The sequence below is a fragment of the Marmota monax genome, unplaced genomic scaffold, assembly GCF_021218885.2.
Source record: "Marmota monax isolate L192 unplaced genomic scaffold, Marmota_monax_Labrador192_F-V1.1 WCK01_AAM20220418_F8-fsc00021, whole genome shotgun sequence".
NCBI classification, from domain to species: Eukaryota; Metazoa; Chordata; class Mammalia; order Rodentia; family Sciuridae; genus Marmota; species Marmota monax.
In genome coordinates, this window is record NW_026695228.1 from 20,769,423 (window position 1) to 20,787,684 (window position 18,262).

Consider the following 18,262-nt stretch of genomic DNA (forward strand, 5'->3'; position numbering starts at 1 on the left):
GTCCTTTGCTTGGGTGAAGAACTCCTATGCATCCTTTAGGTCCCTCCTCCTTGAGGCCTTCCCTACCTCTGGGCAGAGGCTGGCCCACTTCACCCCAGCCCTGACTCTCTAAGCTGGGTCCCCATCTGTGGGGACCTGCATCTCTCCTGGTGAGAGGAACCAACAGGGCAGAGGTGTGGAGGGGAACAGAACTGCTGTGCTGAAGGCTCCGAGGTCAAGGAGCAGTGGGCACAGGTAGGGCCTGCCCTAGACGGGAGCCCTAAGAGCAGCCCGGCAAAATCGCCAACCTCCCCCCCATGCACATCATGGGTGATCTCAATTCCTACAGTACCAAGGCCTGGCATACAGCAGGCACTCAACAAATATCTATTGCTTGTGTATGTGGTAGTAGGGATTGAACCCAGGGCCTTGCAGTGCTGGCAAGCGCTCTACCACAGAGCCATGTCCCAACCCTTTGTTTTTGAGACACGGTCTCACTAAGTCACACAGGCTGGCCTCAAACTTGTGGTCAGCCTCAGCCTCCCAAGTGCCTGGATCTTTCCCTTGCCTCATAGCCATTCCCAGAGCCAGTTGCTGTCCTGCCCTTTGTCCCTGAGCCCACGAAGTCAAGTGCTACAGATGATTGGCCACTACCAGACCTCATGGGTGAAGGCACAGCCTGGATCAGACCTGGCTTTCCTCCCCCATGGCCCAAGCAATGTGCTCACCCCACAGCCTCGTGAACCTGCCTGCTGACCCTCTCTCCATGGATTATGGGCTCTAGAAGCCAGAAATGGGGTCAAAGCCCACCCTATCTTTCCCACAGTCTGATAGGATGCTTGTTCCCACCCAGATCCACCTGCCTGCTGCAGCCTCTGGGCCCTGCCAGCTCAACGCCCTCGTCCCCCCTCAGGATGCCATCTGACTCATCCTGTAAAGCAGGCTCAGGAGAAATCCACCAGTGGGAAGCCAGCCCAGAATCCCTCCCAGACGCCTCCCCTATAGAGATGACAGCAGAGGAACCAGTATCCCCTCACCCCAAGTATGGTGGCAGATGAACACTGGCCTCCAACTGTCCTCTCTCCCTGGCCCTGAAATGCTACATGACCTTGGGGCAGCACATGTCTCTGAGCCCTGCAGGCTCAGGAAAAGGTCATACGGGTCTCAGTGGACAAGTGTCATAGCTTGAAGTGGGGCCCTTGCCTTTCCCAGCCATGGTCTCAGCTCAGGTCAGGGCCGGTACCCAACGAGAACACTGCCAGCCGTCCCTCACCTCTGGCCAACCCTCCGCAGCTACCCACGCACACAGGCCTTGCCCACCGCCTTTATTGGGTGCTCAGTCCCGGGGCTCCACAGGTGCCGCGGGATATTGAGGGTGTCACTCAGAGCAGGGACCCACTGGGTAAAGAGGGTTGGCGGTGATGGCGCACAGCCCCAGGGACAGGTACCAGGGTCCCTGGACTCTCTGAAATCCTCAGAGCTGACCCAGTGAGAGGGCATTCGCAGTCGAGTCGTGGCCTGGACCGCTTGTGGGGCGGTCCCCCCAGTTCTGGTCTCACTTGGGGGCGTTGAAAGGCAAGGCCCGCTGGTTCATGGGGTTGTCCGGAGAGCGCAGCCACTCCTTCTTCAGTAGCTGCTTCAGCTGCGACAGCCGCATGTTGGGGTTCTCCTGCTTGAGCCGGGGCAGCTGCGCTTCCTCGAAGGCGGTGAAGGCCGCCCGCATGCGGCGCTCGGGGTGCCGGTCCGCCTCTTCCGCCACGCTGGTAGCGCACGGGGCGGGCATTAGGGCGCTGGGTCGCTTGCAGGGTGGTGGGGTTGGGTGGAGGTGTCCAGGGGCAGGTCCCCACTCCGCCCCGTAGGGAGGCCCCGCCCCACGGACCCTCCCACCCGGGGACGCCCCGCCCCGCCCCGCCCCACCCCTACCTGAGCACAGCGATGGCGTCCTCGATGGTGCGCGCCTCCACGCTGCCCTCCTCCAGCACGCGGCGGTTCACGTTCTCTTCGAGCGGCACCTCCAGATGGCTCTTGGTTTTCTCTGCTTGGGGCAGGCAGACGGCCGGGTGGGTGGTGACAGAGACACGCAGAGTCAGAGATGCAGAGTTCCAAGATGATGAGGCAGCGGCAGAAGCAGCCAGCGAGGGAGGAGGGGGCGGAGAGGAGCCGGGTCTGACCGGGAGGGGGCCGCCCCTGTGCCCAGCCCTGCACGCTCCTCACCCCCCAAGGCCCTGACGTGTGGGGCTCGGGACCTCCCACTAGCACTCTGGGGAGCACCAGCCCCTGGCGGGTGGGTGCGGATCAATCCACGCATGCGCACACCTGTGACGTCCCAGCCATCCTTCAGCATGAAGGAGGCCTGCAGACCCCGGGGTACATCCCAGGGTTCAGCCTTCAGTGGCCAAGAGGGCCACTCCATAGTGACAGGCAGCCCACCTGTGTCGAGGGTGTCCCTGTGCTGATGGTCCCGACGCAGTGTGTCCTCAATTTGGGCGCGGGTGACCTTACTGGGGGCCGCCCGGGGCGCCTTGCCACCCTTGAGCTTGGAGTCCTCCTCCTCCAGCAGGCGCTGCGTCTCCTTCTTGCGCTCCAGCTGCTCCAGGCGCCGCTTCTCCTTCTCCTCCTGTGGGGACCGGTGTCAGGCTGGGGAAGCCACCGCACCCGGCTGGCATGCGGGGTCCTGGTGGTCATCCCAGCCAACCTGGACAGAGGCCTGTGGTGTCGTACTCTGTGCTGGGTGCGGGGACACAGCGGGGCTCAAGATGGGCCCAGGGGCTGCCCAAGCGAAAGGCTCCGCTCCTACAGGAATGTGGGCAACAGGGGACCCTGGCCAGGACAAGCAGCAGCCCTTGGAGAAGGGACTGGGGACAGGAGGAGGGGTGGCCAGAGTGGGGCCTTCCTTGGTGAAGGGTGTGGCAGGTACAAAGGACCTGATGGGTTTGGAGGCTGGTGTGGCTGGAATGGGCAGCCAGGGGAGCCGCGGGGGGAGAGGGGCCAGGAGGGTGGGGACTGAGCGACGAGGAGCCTCAACACCCGCAAGGGCTCTGCTTTTGGTTCCAAGAGCCATGGGAAGTCTGGGCTCCTTTGGCAGCTGGGGAACATACTGTCCAAATGTCCCCAGCCTATTAGTGAGGGTGGGGTAGATCCCGACCCGGCCCTGAGGGAGGCCCTGAGGCAGCTGGGTGAGGGACAGCTGGTCTGTGGGACTTGCCTTGGCCACTGCCCGCCACCTGTGGGGGGAGGGGAGGTTCCGGTCTGTTTGTAGCCCAACTGCAGCGCAGGATGCGCCCCCGCCATCTGCCCGGCACCCCACAGGCCCTGCCCTTAGACACCCCATCTGCCTGTTCACCGCCTGGGACTTCACCAAGTTCTCCCAAGGACACCTGCAGCATTCCCTGGGGCACCACCTGTATCCCCAGACAGACCTGGCAGAACTGAGGGTCCCAGAAGAGGGGTCCTCACACCTAAGGCCAGGCTGCACAGGAGGAAAGCGGAAGGGGACTAAAGTCAAAGGTGTTTAAATGTGGCCACTGGGCTCTGCCCACTTCTGGGCCTGGGCACTGAGGCAGGGCCACTGGACTCTGAGATCAGTGTCCCACCAGTCACAGGCTCCTCGACCCATGCTGGCGCATGCGCACTCCCCTACTTACTTTGCTCCAGTGCCACTCTGCCTCAGGCCCTTTGTGCTGGCTCTTCCTAGCCTGGAGTGCCCTTGCCGGCCTCCTCCCTGGCCACTCTGGCGCCCCTGAGCCCGCCCACTACACCAGGTGGCTCTTCTCTGTACTCAAGATCCACCTTCCAGCCCTCTGATGACCCGAGAGCCTTGGTTGTGGGTGGTGGCTTTCTGGGCGCTGGCCAGACACAGGCAGGAGGAGGGAAAGCAGGCGGGGTCCCATCCCAAGTGCCCTCCTCCTCCATGGCTCCCTGGTGCTGGCCGTGGGCTGTGGTTGGAACATGTCCCCAAAGCTCGTGTGCCAGGAACTCGGTCCCCAGGATGGGGTGTTGATGGTGTTAGCAAGTGCAGCCTAGGGAGTGTTCTGATTGGATGGGGTCATGAGTGGGACCCCACAGTGGAGGCATGTGACACGTGGCTTCCTAAGAAGAGGGAGGGAGGTGGAGTTGGCAGCTCTGCCTCCCGGGGCTGCTGTACCACAGACAGGGTGCCACCTCTCTCCTCCAGGCAGCCAGCCCGCTGTCCCCAGCCTTCCGGTGCCCAGCAGCTGCTGACAGAAGTGTGCCAGAATGGAAGGATTCTGGAAGGTTCCAACAACTCAGGAAGGACAGGAAGCACGTGGTCATCACTGCTACAGGACAGGGCAGTAGTGTGAGACGAGCATCCGACTTTTGTTAGGGTGTGGTGGTGGCCGCCTATGCCCCAGCTGCCAGGACGCTGAGGCAGGAGGGATACCTGCACACAGGAGTTCAAGACCAGCCCGGGCAGCGCAGGGGGCCTGTCCAAACCAAGGCGCCCTTCAAGACGGGGCTGGGCACACAGGTGGGAAGCAGAGCCCGCCAGCACCAGCCTAGGCCTGGTCCACCACCAGGAAACACGCACAGTCGCGCACGTGTGCATGCACACACGCACACACACAAACACACACGTACTAACACATTCACACACATACACTCATACACATTCAAACACAATTACACACACATAGTCATATATGCACACATAGACACACACACCTATATACACATACACTTATATAAACACATGCACTCACACACACTGTCCCAAAATGCTCATACATATACACACTGACACACAAAATCACTCACAACTGACACATTTACAGTGTACACACATACACTCGAACACACACTCATACACAATCACACATTCATACACATACATACTCACACACACACTCAATCACATAAACTCACACTCAAAAACACATACATCCACTCACACTCATAAACATGAATGTTCACACAAACACACAACCACAACCAGACACCACATACACTTTCATTCACACACACACACACACAAATGCACACATGCATATTCACACCCCCAACATACATGCACTGAAACTCAAATACACACGTACTAACACATTCACACATACATGCACATACACCCATGCACTCTCACACCCACACATACACACTGAAATACATACAAGTGTGTGCACAGTGCTCACACACACATGTACACATGCACTCATTCACTCACATAACACACCCAGTCACATGTACAGTCACACTTATACACAACACACTGACACACACTTGTACGGTCATGCACAAACACAACCACACATATGCACACCCCCACTCACATACATTCATATGCACTCACACTCTCAGACACATTGACACACACACACTTGCACACACTCAGACACACTTCCTCTCATGCACTCAAATCAGACACACATGAACACTCAAAAAGGCATGCTCAAACACACGTGCACACATATACAGACATACACTCACATGTACGCACATGTGCATACACTCACACACTTGTACACTCATGCACAGTCACTTAAACACATTCATAGATATGCTCACAGGCATACATACACACACATGAACACGCACACTCACACTCATACACACAACCACAAACTACAGTCACACACATACCCACACATGCACACACACATCCACACAAACACACTGACACATTCACACCCATACTCACACACACACCTTCAGGCTCACACGAGTACACACACTGGCACATATCCTCATACATACACACACACACACAATTTTTTAAAGGCCACTCAGTTCTGTACAGTAGGACAGTTAGCAGTTGGCAGCGTGGGTGGTGGGGCAAGGACACCGCCACTTGGTGGAACACTTCAGAGCTATCAGAAATGAACCTTATGCCAGGTGTGGTGGCAGTCCTGTCACCCCAGCAGCTCGTGGAGGCTGAGGCGGGAGGATTGCAAGTTCAAAGCCAGCCTCAGCAACTCAGCGAGACCCTGTCTCTAAATAAAATATTAAAAATGCTGGGATGGGGCTCGGTGGTAAGTGCCCGAGTTCAGGAGCTGGTACCAAAACCCCCCAAAACTGAGCCTCATAAAGGGCTGAGCTGGAACCCAGCTGCGTGGCAGTGCTCATGGCCAATGTGAAATGCCACCGCCAGGCTCCGGGTCACAACGCAGCCATTGAGCAGCCAGGACAGAGTGGGGCACCGGTGGAGGCACAGGGCGGGTGACAGGTGCTTGGGGGCCAGAACAGTGGGGATTGGAGGTCAGTGGTTTGGATTTTTTTTTTTTCATCAAAATAGTGCACTTGACTGTTGACCTTCACCTCCCACCAGGACCCGGTGCAGCCACAGATCTGCACAGCTCTCACGGAGGAACAGGGAGGGGCCGGCGGGACCCCGAGGCTGGGACAGGGACCCCAGGCCGCCACAGGATGGTGGAGAAGAGCCATCGGCAGCGCCACTAAATGCGGAGTGTCCAAGTGAGGGCCACCGTGGACACAGGGAACCTGCCACCAGTATAGGTGTACTTTGCACTGCTACAGCGACATGCCCAGGCAGGCTGACTCCACAGAGAAGAGAGGTTTATTTTGGTTCTGGAGGTCAGAGAGAGGTCAGGGGCTGGGTCTATGGGAATGGAGGTGGCATCGTGCTTGTCAAGACGGAGCGTGTGTATCTGTCCCCTCTCCTTTATAAAGTCGCAGGACTCCATCACGGGCGCCACCCCAAGACCTGATCTGACCTAATCCCGCCCCAAGGTCCCGGCTCTTCATCCACGAAGGCGGGACCTCAGGGGTTAAAGTGCCCGGAGTCGGCGACCACCTCATTCAGGGGACAGCGGGTCCAGCGCTGGCGTTGGGGCGCAATGCCCGCCCACCGATGGCAGCTGCTGTTGGGAGGGGCAAGGGGAGCGCGGAAGGTTCTGGAGCGGGGGAGGCAGGTGTGCGGTGGCAGCCCCCCAGCACTGTCCAAGGCCACTTCTGTGCACCTGTCAACGTCTAGTGTCGGCGGGATTCTGCTGGCCCCGGAGCTTGTCCCCACTGCAGTGGGCCACTGCTCCCCACGCCCTCCCAGGTGCGTGCCACATGGCGTGTGGCCCCACCCACCCAGGACACGTGCTCCCGCTGCCTGCTCTCTCTGTGCCTAGGTGTCCCCACTCAGAGGACGGCGACCACCCGACACCCAAGCGCAGGCCACGGGAGGGGTCCACGGCCCGAGCTCGGGGCATGACCTGCTCCCAGGCTGTGGCTGGGGGTCTCGGGGGTCTCGGTCTGGAGGCGGGATTTTGGCCAATCCCGTTTTTCCTCTGAGCTGTCAGCCAGGCTGCTGGGGACTTTGGATGAGGGGAAGGAAGGACTTGGGGCAGGGAGGGAAGGCCGCCGCGACGCCAGAGGTGCGCTGTTTTGCTTGTGGAACCCAGAGCCTCAGGGCCAGCCGGCGCTCTGCCACCAAGCCTCCCTGCGGCCCTAGAGACCCGCCTCTAAAGCAAAGAGTAAAGACGTCCCAGGTCCCAGGGCATCACGAGGCGCAGAGAGGGAAACCAGTGACATTCTGGGTTTGCTGAAAACAAGACAGGAGCAGCCCCACACAGGCGGAGGGGAAACAGGGACAAGCACCCTGGTGGCCACAACTGGACTGGTAGGACAGTAGCCCTCGGGCGGGGTCAGCGCACTTCACCAGACAACCGGGACAGAAACCAGGACTTGGCTGGTGTGGGTCGCGGGCACCACCTACTGTCCGCAGCAGGTCAGCACCGCCCTGAACCAAGCAGTCCTGGGGAGCAGGTTGTGGGGGAGCGGCGGGCTCAGCACCCAGCTGCAGCTCTGCCGGAACCCGGCACCCGACCGTCCCTGCACCACAGGTGCTGAGCCGCACCCCTGGCCTCCACACCAGATGCCAGCGGCCCCTCCTCGCTAATTGTGACAACCAAACACATCTCCAGACATTGCCACATGTCCCTCAGGAGCTGAATTTTCCAGCAGGACTGACCAGTCTAGCTCCACCCCCGCAGAGAGGAGGGGCCTGGCCCGCCATTCCCTAAATGAGGCCAGCTCTCACCACCCCAGGGCCTTTGCACAAGCTGCACCCGCTGTCTCCACCTCCCTCCCACCAACCTTCCAGGCCAGACCTCCCCACTCCACCAAGTTACGCCACAGCCCTGCCCACCTTGCGCTGCTCCTTCCTCATGACGTGTTTGTCCTCGTCCTTCCAGTACGCATCCTCCAGCTCCTTCTGCTTCTTGGCATCAGCTGCCGCTTTGGCCTCAGCCCTCCGTGCCCGGGCCGCCGCCGACTTGGTGTTCTCGCCCTGGAACTTCTTGGGCATCCCTCAGCAGGCTGCAGGGGAGGACACGGCAGTGAAGGGGTGCTGCCAACCCCCGGCACCCCAACCACACGTGGTGCCGTCACCCCCTGGGAGACCTCGGGGTCTCCTCCCTCTCTGATATTTTATCAAGGTCAACTGGTGCCTGTCACCCCAGAAATAAGAGGCTGAGGCAGGAGGATCGAAAGTTTGAGGCCAGCCTAGGCAACCTAATGAGGCCCTGTCCCAAAATAAAAATAAAAAGCGGGGGACATGGCTCAGGGGTGGGGCGCCCCGGGATCACAAAAACAAACATCACCACCAAATCTGCAAAGTGAGCCACCTAAAAGGGCGCAGTGACCGAGTGCTGCTCTACACCCCCATGTGATCCAGCCACCACCTCTTCTAGGCCCAGCGCCTTCCCATCACCTCAGGAGACCCCGCCCCCTGTCAGTCACTCCCCAACCCCAGGCCCTGATCTTCTCTGGGTCTCTGGTGACAGGATGTTCTGGACACTTGACATGAACGGAACCACATGTTCTATGTCCCTTTGCGCATGGCTTCTGCCCCTCAGCCTCATGTTCTCCAGGCTCCTTCTCCGTGTCTTGGAGCCCGTCAATGCTTCTTCATTCCTTTCATGGCTGCATAATATTCCACTGACGGGCAAGCCACTTTTCGGGGTACCAGGGATTGAACCCAGGGGTGCTGTACCACTGAGCCACGCTCCCAGACTTAGGTTGCTGACACTGGCCTTGAATTCACGACCTTCTGCCTCAGCCCCAAGTAGCTGGATCACCCTGCGTTCCACCGCGCCCTGCTGACGTGCCCCACTTTGTTTATCCACTCGTCTGCCAACAGGCATCCGCTGGACATCTGCGTAGTTTCAGCTTTTTGGCCCTTCTGAGTCATTCTACAGTGGGCCCCAGTGTCCCCTCCCACTCTGCCACTAGCAGGACTCAATCTTAGAGCCAATGACTCCCACAGTGGATGCTGGGGGCCTCACATACCACAGCAGGTGCCCCCGTTCCTTAGTGGAGCACCTTACGCGGCCCAGCTCCACAGGGTGCTCCCCAAACAGGAAACCTGGAGCTGTCATTAGCCCCACTCAAAGGTGGGGACGCCCAGGTCCCCGCCAGGTCACACAGGGCTCTACATGAAGTGTCACTTCCAAAGCCAGCTTCTCAGATGACAGGAAGGCATGCTGCAGGGACTCAGGGCCCTGGAGTACCGAGCCCCCACCCCTCCAGAAACCCTGACACCAGCCTGTGCGCAGCAGCCACCGAGGGGAGGTTCTGGACAGAGACAAGGACGTGTAAAGGCCCGTTGGCAGGAAAGGGCTGCGCCTTACAGGCCACTGCAGAGGCCACTGCAGGCCCAGTGGGGAGCAGGGGGTAGGGCAAGAGGGAGGGCAGAGTCGACAAGGCGAGGGGTCCTGGGCCGAGGCAGGCAAGGCTGGGGTGGCTGGGGTGGGCCGCACCATGGTGTCGTGGGCAGGGCTAAGCCTGAACCCCTTGGAGCCAGGCGGTGATTATAACTGGGAGGTGAGCGCAGGTCACGCCGGGCACATTCTAAACCACTGCGACCCTGGCTGAGCCTGGGGGGTTCACAGACGAGGCTTTGACAGTGTCAGTGACATACTCGGAGATCCCAGAGCTGGCAGCGGAAAGCCAGGATCCTATCCCTTCCCAGCCCCTCAGTCCTGTGTCCCTAACCACTGTCATGCTCCAGGGTCCCCCAGCTGCCCCCCAAGAAACATCAGTGCAGGTCAAGATGCTGGGGTCACTGGGGCCCCTCAACCCTGAGGCTGGGCGGAGCAGGGCAGAGTGGGGACATGAGTTGCACCAAGGAGTGTCGGGCACAAGAGCTGGCTGTGTGACTAGCTGAGGTCCCTGAAGCCCCACTTCTCCCAGCCCTTCCTCAGACCCCTGAGTGCTTACAGAACACCCCGCAGAAAACCCATCCTGGAAGCCCCAGGAGACCATGGCAGGTGGGGTCACTGCTCATATGCAGACGAGGAACCAAGGCTCTCCCTGAGCCCCTGTTTGCTGCCTTTCCCACCCACCTCCTTGCTTCTCCCCTTCCCTCACTGAGAGGCCTCTTTGCCGTTCTTCAAATCCTCAAGCAGGTTTCCACCTCAGGGCCTTTGCACTTGCTATGCCCTCCACCTGGTACTCTTTGCCCCTCTTTTTATGTAGTAAACGCCTATTTAAACTTCAGGGCCAGACTCAGGAGTTCCCACCTGCAGGAAGCCTTCCCTGAGACCTCCTCCGATTCTTTCAGGACACAAACCTCTCTTGGAGACATGTACCTAGGTTGCTATTTTAGATTCATTTAGATGATCACCTGATAAGTGTCCCTCTTTCCCACCAGGCTGGAGTGAGCAGATGGCCAGCAGCACAGCAGAAAGACGCCTTATCAGAACTGAATGAGCAGGAATCCCACCCTCCATGTCAGAGAAAACCTATTTGTTGTTTAAACGGTCAGGCTCAGCTGGCCAAGCTAACACAGACACCCTTTCTTTTCTGCATGTCACTCAACAAACACACACAGTAACTAGTGGGTGTGGGGTGTATGGAAAGAAGTGGCCGTGAGCTGCCTGGGTGCACAGGACTCCCCAGACTGACGGGAAGATAGATGAGTGACAGGAGTTACAAGATGCAACCGGCCAGGCTGGACCTGCAGCTCAGTGGCAGAGCACTGATGCACAGGCCCTGGCTTCAATCCCCAGCACCACGCCCCCTCAGACACAATCAGAGCTGTGAGGACACTCAGGGCACTGGGAGGGGGCTCTCTGACCCTGCCTGGGTTGATGGCCCCTTAGAAAAGGTACAAAATGGGCTGGGGCTGAGAGGCAGAGCACCTGCCTAGCATGTGCGAGGCCCTGGTTCGATCCTCAGCACCACGTAAAAATAAATAAAATAAAGGTATTGTGTCCGTCTACAACTAAAAATATTAAAAAAAAGAAAAAAATGAAGAGAGGGAACCCAGCCTGCGGAGGTGTGCGGGAGACAGCTCGGGAACCGGGGACTCCCATTCCAGGATGACAGGAAGGTGTGGCGGGCCTTCCAGCGGCACCTGTGGGACAGAGCCCTCGGGGTGGGTGAGGCGGTGGACTTGAGGACCCGCACGGGTGGGGTGCAGGGGGTGGGAACTGAGACCCAAGTGACTGATCGCAGGTGAATCAAACAGAGGATAAAGCTCAACGCTGCCTCCTCCAAGAAGCCCTCCCAATTGTATCCCCCGGGCCACCCCAGCCCAACCCCTAACGCCGCAGCCAGAGAATGTCCGCATCCTGCTCGGTCCTCCTCCGGGTGCAAGCTGCTCAGTGCACCGTGGGGCTGGGTGGCCTCCAACACGATGCCCTCTGGGTTTCAGTCCCTGGGTCTGAGAAATGGGCACAGCCCCACCGCGGGAGCTGTCAAGACTGGGCACCAGAGGTGCTCCCGTCCCCGAGCACCCCACCTCCAGCCTTCCAGCGGGCAGACCCGCGCCGAGCAATCCCCGCAGGGCCCGTCGGCCCCCTTACACACGGGCTCCGCCCGCACCGCCGCTGCTCCTACCTCCTTCCTCCAGCGCCGGCCCGGTCGCGCCTCCGTGACGTCACTACAGAGCCTGCGCGTTGACTTTCCGGTGGCGCGCTCTTATTACGTAACCATGCCGCGGCCATCTTGGTAAAGGAAATTCTGGCCGGGCCTCGGCCCGACTCTAAGTCATCAGCCATTTCTTCTTTATAAAACGAGGATATTTCGTGAATCTTCATTATTTGTTCTCACTTCATATATTGGAGAGCCAGAATGGTGGACAGAAGGTATAATCTAGAACATTACCTTTACCAAGATGGCCGCTGCCCGGATGAAAGATGGTGGCCTCAATTTCACACGTGGTCTGACGGCGTCAGCCAGGAGTTGCCCGGCCGCCAGGGCGCGCCCGTGGTCCATATGGGGAGATGACCCAGGTAGTACGAGAGACTGTGAATTGGCAACAAGTTTTAGCTTTGAAAGCGCTTTCCTAGTCCAGAAATCTTCGTCCCACTCGCGACGCTAGGGCACAGGAGAGAGAGGGGCATAGAAAGTAACGCCCCCTGGGCTGGGCTGGAGCTCTCATCCTCATCCTCATCCTCATCCTCATCCTCGGCGCGTGCTGCCCACGTGCCCCTGGGAGAAGAGAAACCAGGCCCTCAGCGGTGCAGGGGGGAAGCTGAGGCCGAGAGACATCAGGAATCAAATTTGGCTAAAGTGTAACTGCGGGCGGTTCAAAATTTTCCTCTTTCGTTCCTACTGGCCTTTTCCCCTGGATTACTGACTCTACCTCCCCTATTTTCATTTTTCTATTTTATTTTCCTTTTTTTTTTGGTAAGGAGGATTGAACTCAAGGGCTCTTAACCACTGAGCCACATCCCCAGCCCCCCCCCCCCTTTTTTTTTTGAGACAGGGTCTCACTGAGTTGCTTAGGACCTTGCTAAATTTGCTGAGGCTGACTTTGAACTTGTGATCCTCCTGCCTCAACTTCCGGAGACGCTGGGATGACAGGCACCTTTATTATTTTATTAAGTAAGTAGGTTTGGGACACCAATTTGTTTTAGGTACCTATGCATCAGTATGTCTTAATTGACTAAGCCTTAGTATCCTCTTCAAGGCTCAGCGGTAGAGCGCTCGCCTTACATGTGCAAGGCCCTGGGTTCAATCCTCAGCACCACATAAAAATAAAGTTATAAAAAAAAAGTACCATCTTAAACAATTTAAAGCGTGCAGCGTAATAGGTTTCTTCCTTTTCTTTTTTCTCTTTCTTTCCTACTGGAGATAGAACCCCAGGTTGCTTACTACTGAACTGCATCCCCCAGACCTTTATTTATTTACGCTTTGATACCGGATCTTGCTAAATTGCTCAGGATCTTCCTAAGTTGGGGAGGCTGCCCTTGAAGGGGGGAAGTTCCCTCTGTGCAGTCTCCTGAATCACTAGAATGACAGATCTGTGCCACCATGCCACGCTTAGATTTTTTTCAAGAGCATTTCACTTTATGATTTTCATGACACTGTAAATCATTAGAGCCCTTTATGAGTTTGCTGAAAATGTAATTTTCAGGTCAACTCGATGACAGTAGAAAAATGTCACTGAATTCATAACGAAGATGTTTGGGTGCCTGGGCAAAGTCTATAGTAGGCAGAGGGCTCCCCCAGGTGTTCAGGATCCCTGGATACGGGAAATCCTTGGTCATCTAGCAAAAGAGATTTTGAAAATGTAGTGAAGGGTGTGGACTTTAAAATGCAGAGGAGACACTGTGGTGAGTGAAGAAGGCAGGCACAGACAGACAAGCAGGGCCTGGCTCCTTCGCATGTGCAAGTCGCAGGAGAAGAGAGCGGAGTGGTGCTGTTGGGTTAAAAGCCAGTCGGGTCCTGGAGAGCCTGCTGCTGGATAAGGAGGTCTCCAAAGAACGTGGGGATGGGGAGCTGGGAGGGAAGATGGCCACTGTCCTTACCTCCAGTCCTTGGGAGAGGACCTTGGCTGTAAGTGGGCTCGAGGTGGCCCTCCACTGTGTCCCAGTCCCAGCCCCCGCCCTCAGGAGTAAGTAGTGACATGTCCAAAACCTCCCCATGGAGTCCTCCAGGTTCTTTCTTTGAGATCAGAAAGCAATATGCTGCAGTGTTAGGGCTGTTGCAGTCCTGGGGTGGAACAGCTGGTGACCAGAGGCAGGGGGATGGAGGAATTGGGGGAATGATGGTAGAAGGAAGCAAAGTTTGAGTAGGAAGAACCGTTCCAGGCGCTCCATGTTGCTCCTGTGCATTTCCACAGTTGAAAATCTGCAGGAGTAGGGATTTCTTTCTTTGTTTTGGTAGAACCCAGAGGCACTTAACCATGGAGCCCCATCCCCAGCCCTTTTTATTTTTTATTTACAGACAGGGTCTCACGAAGGTGCTTAGGGCCTTGCTAAATTAGGAGGCTGGTGTGGAACTCCTGATCCTCCTGCCTCAGCCTCCTGAACCGTGGGATTACAGGCGTGGGCCACTGTGCTGGGCAGACAGAGTAGGTTTGCTCAGCTCCATTTAGTTTAGTTTGGGTTTGGGTGCTGGGCTCCTGCACAGCCACCACGCCCTACTGCTGAGTTCCTTCTGGGCCGGACTTTTGCATGTGCTCGCATCCCTGTGGCTGTGTGCACACAGGCAGAGGCCTAGGAAGAGGCTCCACTGCAGGTCGCTACATGAATTATAAGGACACAGTGAGGCGTCAGGTCTTTTTTTTTTTTTCTGTTAAATGACTATTATCTCACGCTCAGGTTAGCGGATGTTGCTTTTGGTCTTCAAGATGCTGATTTTCTTACTTTTCATGCTCCCAGATGGTGTTTGTTTTTTGCAGCGCTGGGGATGGAACCCAACGCCTCTGGCCAGGCAAGCACTTGGCCCCCCGGGGCCACACCCCGTTCTCCAGGTTTTCATTAATTCAACATTGTTACTAGAAGTTTTTCATTTGTCAAATGGAGGATTTTAAAAGAAGCCTGGCAAATCACAGTCCATCTGCTTAAGCTGGTTACCTAGAAGTGAAAACATGCTAATATGAATATCTTTCCATACACAGCTGTATACTTTTCAGCTAAGAGAGGCACAGTCATGCTTAATTAAAGTACAAAGATGGCTGGGTGCAGTGGCCCATGCCTGTAATCCCAGCAGTTCAGGAGGCCGAGGCAGGAGGATCTCGAGTTCAAAGCCAGCCTCAGCAACAGCAAAGCCCGAAGCAACTCAGTGAGACCCTGACTCTAAATAATATACAAAATAGGGAAAATAGGCTGGGAATGTGGCTCAGTGGTTGAGTGCCCCTGAGTGTCGCACACCATCACCACAGTGTTCTAAACCCAGCCGCCCTCCCTCCCGAAGAAGGGGCATCTCACTGCTGCCTCTCTGGGCTACGGAATGATCTAGAATCTGTGCAGAACTTCCAGAGCTTTGCTATATAGTAGAAATACAACTCGAGTCACAGATGCTATTTAAAACTTTCTAGTATGCCAGACACAGTGGCAGTGGTGTGCCCCTGTAGGGGCAGCTGCTCAGGAGGCTGAGGCAGGAGGATCCTTTGAGCCCAGGAGTCCATAATGCACGAACGCTATTGCTTCTTTTGGGGAGTGGCAGGTACCAGGGATTGGACTCAGGGCCCCTTGACCACTGAGCCACATCCCCAGCTCCATTTTATATTTTATTTAGAGACAGGGTCTCACTGAGTTGCTGAGGCTGGTTTTGAACTCATGATCCTCCTGCCTCAGCCTCCCCGGTTGCTGGGATTACAGGCGTGCGCCACTGGGCCTGGCCCACTATTGCTTTGTCACCACTGTACAGTGGAAAAATTGCAAGTTAAGTCATTATAAAGCAAGGATCATCTTTATTCTAGAATCCTCAGCGGAACACGCCTCCAGTGGTCAGGATAAGATACACATCTTTTTTCCCCTTGTGGTGAGGCTGGGGATGGAGCCCAGGGCCTCCCACAAGCTGGGCGATGTCCCACCTCTGAGCCCCCTCTGGGCCCCTCCTGTCTCCAGCCTGTAATGCTGACCTCCCGTGGTCTTCTCCTGCCACTGAAGCCCCAGTAAGAGACTCATGCATCCCCACAACCACGGCTGCTATTCTGGACTCCTGGCCCTGGGTTCAGAAAGTCGAAGTTGAATTGTGTCCCTCCAAGAGAGAGGTTCAAATCCTGACTCCTGAACATGACCTTATTTGGAACTAGATTCTGCAGACGTGATCAACTGAAGTTGAAGTAACATTTGATTAAAGTGGGTTCTAATCCAATGACTAGTGTCCTTGTAATAGGAGGGGTTTGGGCTGGGCATGGTGACACATGCCCATATCCCCGCTACTCAGGAGGCTGAGGCAGGAGGATTACAAGCTTGAGGCCAGATTGAACAGTTTAGTGAGACCCTGTGCCAAAATAAAAAATAAAAAGGGCTGGGGATGCAGCTTGGTGGTAGAGCCCTTGCCTAGCCTGTGTGAAGCCCTGGTTCAAACCCCCCAGTACTGCAAACTAAAAAGGGGGGAGGTTGGACCTAGAGGTGTACAATGCGGAAGGCAGGCATTGGGGTTCGTACCTGCAAACCAAGGACGCCCGCAGCCACCCAGCCCACGACGGAGGCCCGGAATAGACCCTCCCTCCAAGCTCTAGGAGGAGCCAGCCCTGCCGACACTTTGATCTTGGCCTCTCTGGTCTCCAGAACCAGGAGACACTCCATTTCTGTTGCTCTAGCTGCCTGGTCTGTAGGGGCATGTTGGCGCAGTCGCAGGAACTTCCAGGGGTTTCCTACTCTGGGCTCCCCCTGAAGGCACAGCCCCACGCACTTCAGCCTGCGAACTTCATCTTGTCAAAATCGGGGCTTAACCTTATGTACACAAAATGCTTCTGCCGAGATCACCACAGCCAGTCAGCAAGCCCAGCCCATCAGGAGTGGAGACAAGCGTTAGGGTTCTTTTTTGTTTGTTTGTTTGGTCTTGGGGACTGAACCCAGGGTGACCTACCCCTGAGCCACATCCCAGCCCTTTCTATTTTTTATTTTGAGAGAGGGTCACGCTAAATTGCTGAGGCTGGATTTGAATTCAGGATCCTCCTGCCTCAGCCTCCCAAGCCTCTGGGACTCCAGGCGTGTGCCACCGCGCCAGCTGTCACTGCTTCTTAGGAGGACCCGAGTTCAGCTCTGGAAATGCAGCCGACCAGTCCCCCCTGATCCTCCAGGGCTTTTCCTCACAGCCAGCAGGAGCCAGCCTGGGTCATAAACGTCCTTGCTGTAGAGTCTGAGCCTGGGGCCAAAAGAAAAGCCACGTGCATCTCCAGCACAGACCCTCCCCCAGCGGCCTGTGGGGCATTTTTTATTTGGGGGCCCGGGCTGGGCAACCTTAGCTTTTTTCTTCTTTGTTCTGGGAACCAAACTCGGGGCAAGTGCTCCACCTCTGAGCTCTGCCTCCATCTTGGGGCTGGATTTATTAACTGATTGCTAAGATTGACAAACTAATGCTGAGCACAAGGGTGCACACCTGTCATCGACTGGGGAGGCTGAGGCAGGAGGAGGCCAGTTCAGGGCCAGCCTGGGCAATTTGGCGAGACCCTGTCTCAAAATAAAAAGGGGATGCTGCTCAGTGGTAAAGAGCCCCTGGATTCAATCCCTAGTGACTAGTGACACCACACACACGCGCGCACACACACACACACACATGCACACCCACACGAATGTGTTCCTATTTACCAGCTTCCCAGATACCTGGCCCATAGGGTTGGCTATTGACCCAGTTCTGACCAATGAGGCTGAAGAAAGAGGAGACAGCAGAGATTTTCAGGAAAGCCTCTTTTCTCCTGATGAAAGGGAGATGCAGCTGGGTTCCCTCCTTACCTCCTTCTTTCTTTCTTGAATAGGATATGATATCTGGTGCCGCAGCAGCCATTTTTCAATCAGAGGGCAACAAGCGAGGCTACAGGGAATTCTCTAGAGGTGGCGGAGTCAAAAAGGAAGTCTGGCGCCAGGAGCAGGTGCAGAAAAGAAAGCTACCTCGGATTTCTTTCTTTTTTGCTCGTTTTGGTTTTGGATTTCCCATTACTGTTAAATAATCAGGAAGCCATCAAGAGTCTCTTGTTGAGTCCCTAAGAAGCCACTACCTAACTTAGTAAACGAACTGAAACTTTTAAGCCAAGAGTGTAGCAAAAAACCAAATTTCAGTTGGGTTTCAACCAATCACAAACGCTTGAGTTTCAGCCAATCGCAGGCTGCCAGCTGTTCTCGCCACGCCCACTCGAGGCACACGCCAATCAGAGGCTTGCGCTGCTTGGTGGCTTAGGTTAGCCCCGCGAAAGCCAAACCGCCCTCCTGGTGGAGAGTGTTGCGGTGCGGAGCTCCTGGGAGGGAAGGATAGCTCAGTGTAGGGCACTTGCCTAGGGTTCCATCCCCACCGCTGCTGAAAAACAATCATTTGCTCAAACGCATGATGTTAAGTTTAATTTGCTCAAAGTGTTTCTTTTAACATCATGTAAGAAGGCTACACCCACATGGCTATGGCTTGACTGTGTGGCCCAAAG

The 18,262-nt window shown here is 56.4% G+C and overlaps 1 protein-coding gene across 3 annotated transcripts; it reads right to left on the reverse strand.

The window, feature by feature from the left end:
- Nucleotides 1-1,287: 1,287 nt before the first annotated feature.
- Nucleotides 1,288-11,902, reverse strand: Ccdc124 (coiled-coil domain containing 124). Of its 3 annotated transcripts, none has more exons than XM_046437547.1 (5): nt 11,785-11,902; nt 8,090-8,259; nt 2,410-2,596; nt 1,903-2,014; nt 1,288-1,739 (listed from the first exon to the last, which is right to left on the reverse strand). In XM_046437547.1, the coding sequence occupies exons 2-5, from the start codon at nt 8,246-8,248 to the stop codon at nt 1,535-1,537; spliced, it is 663 nt and encodes a 220-aa protein (XP_046293503.1). In that variant the 5' UTR covers nt 8,249-8,259; nt 11,785-11,902; the 3' UTR covers nt 1,288-1,534. The 3 variants fall into 3 exon arrangements, with proteins under 3 accessions (XP_046293503.1, XP_046293501.1, XP_046293502.1); XM_046437545.1 differs by having other exon boundaries at nt 1,903-2,017; XM_046437546.1 differs by having other exon boundaries at nt 1,903-2,017; nt 11,687-11,795.
- Between the last annotated feature and the right edge of the window lie 6,360 nt (nt 11,903-18,262).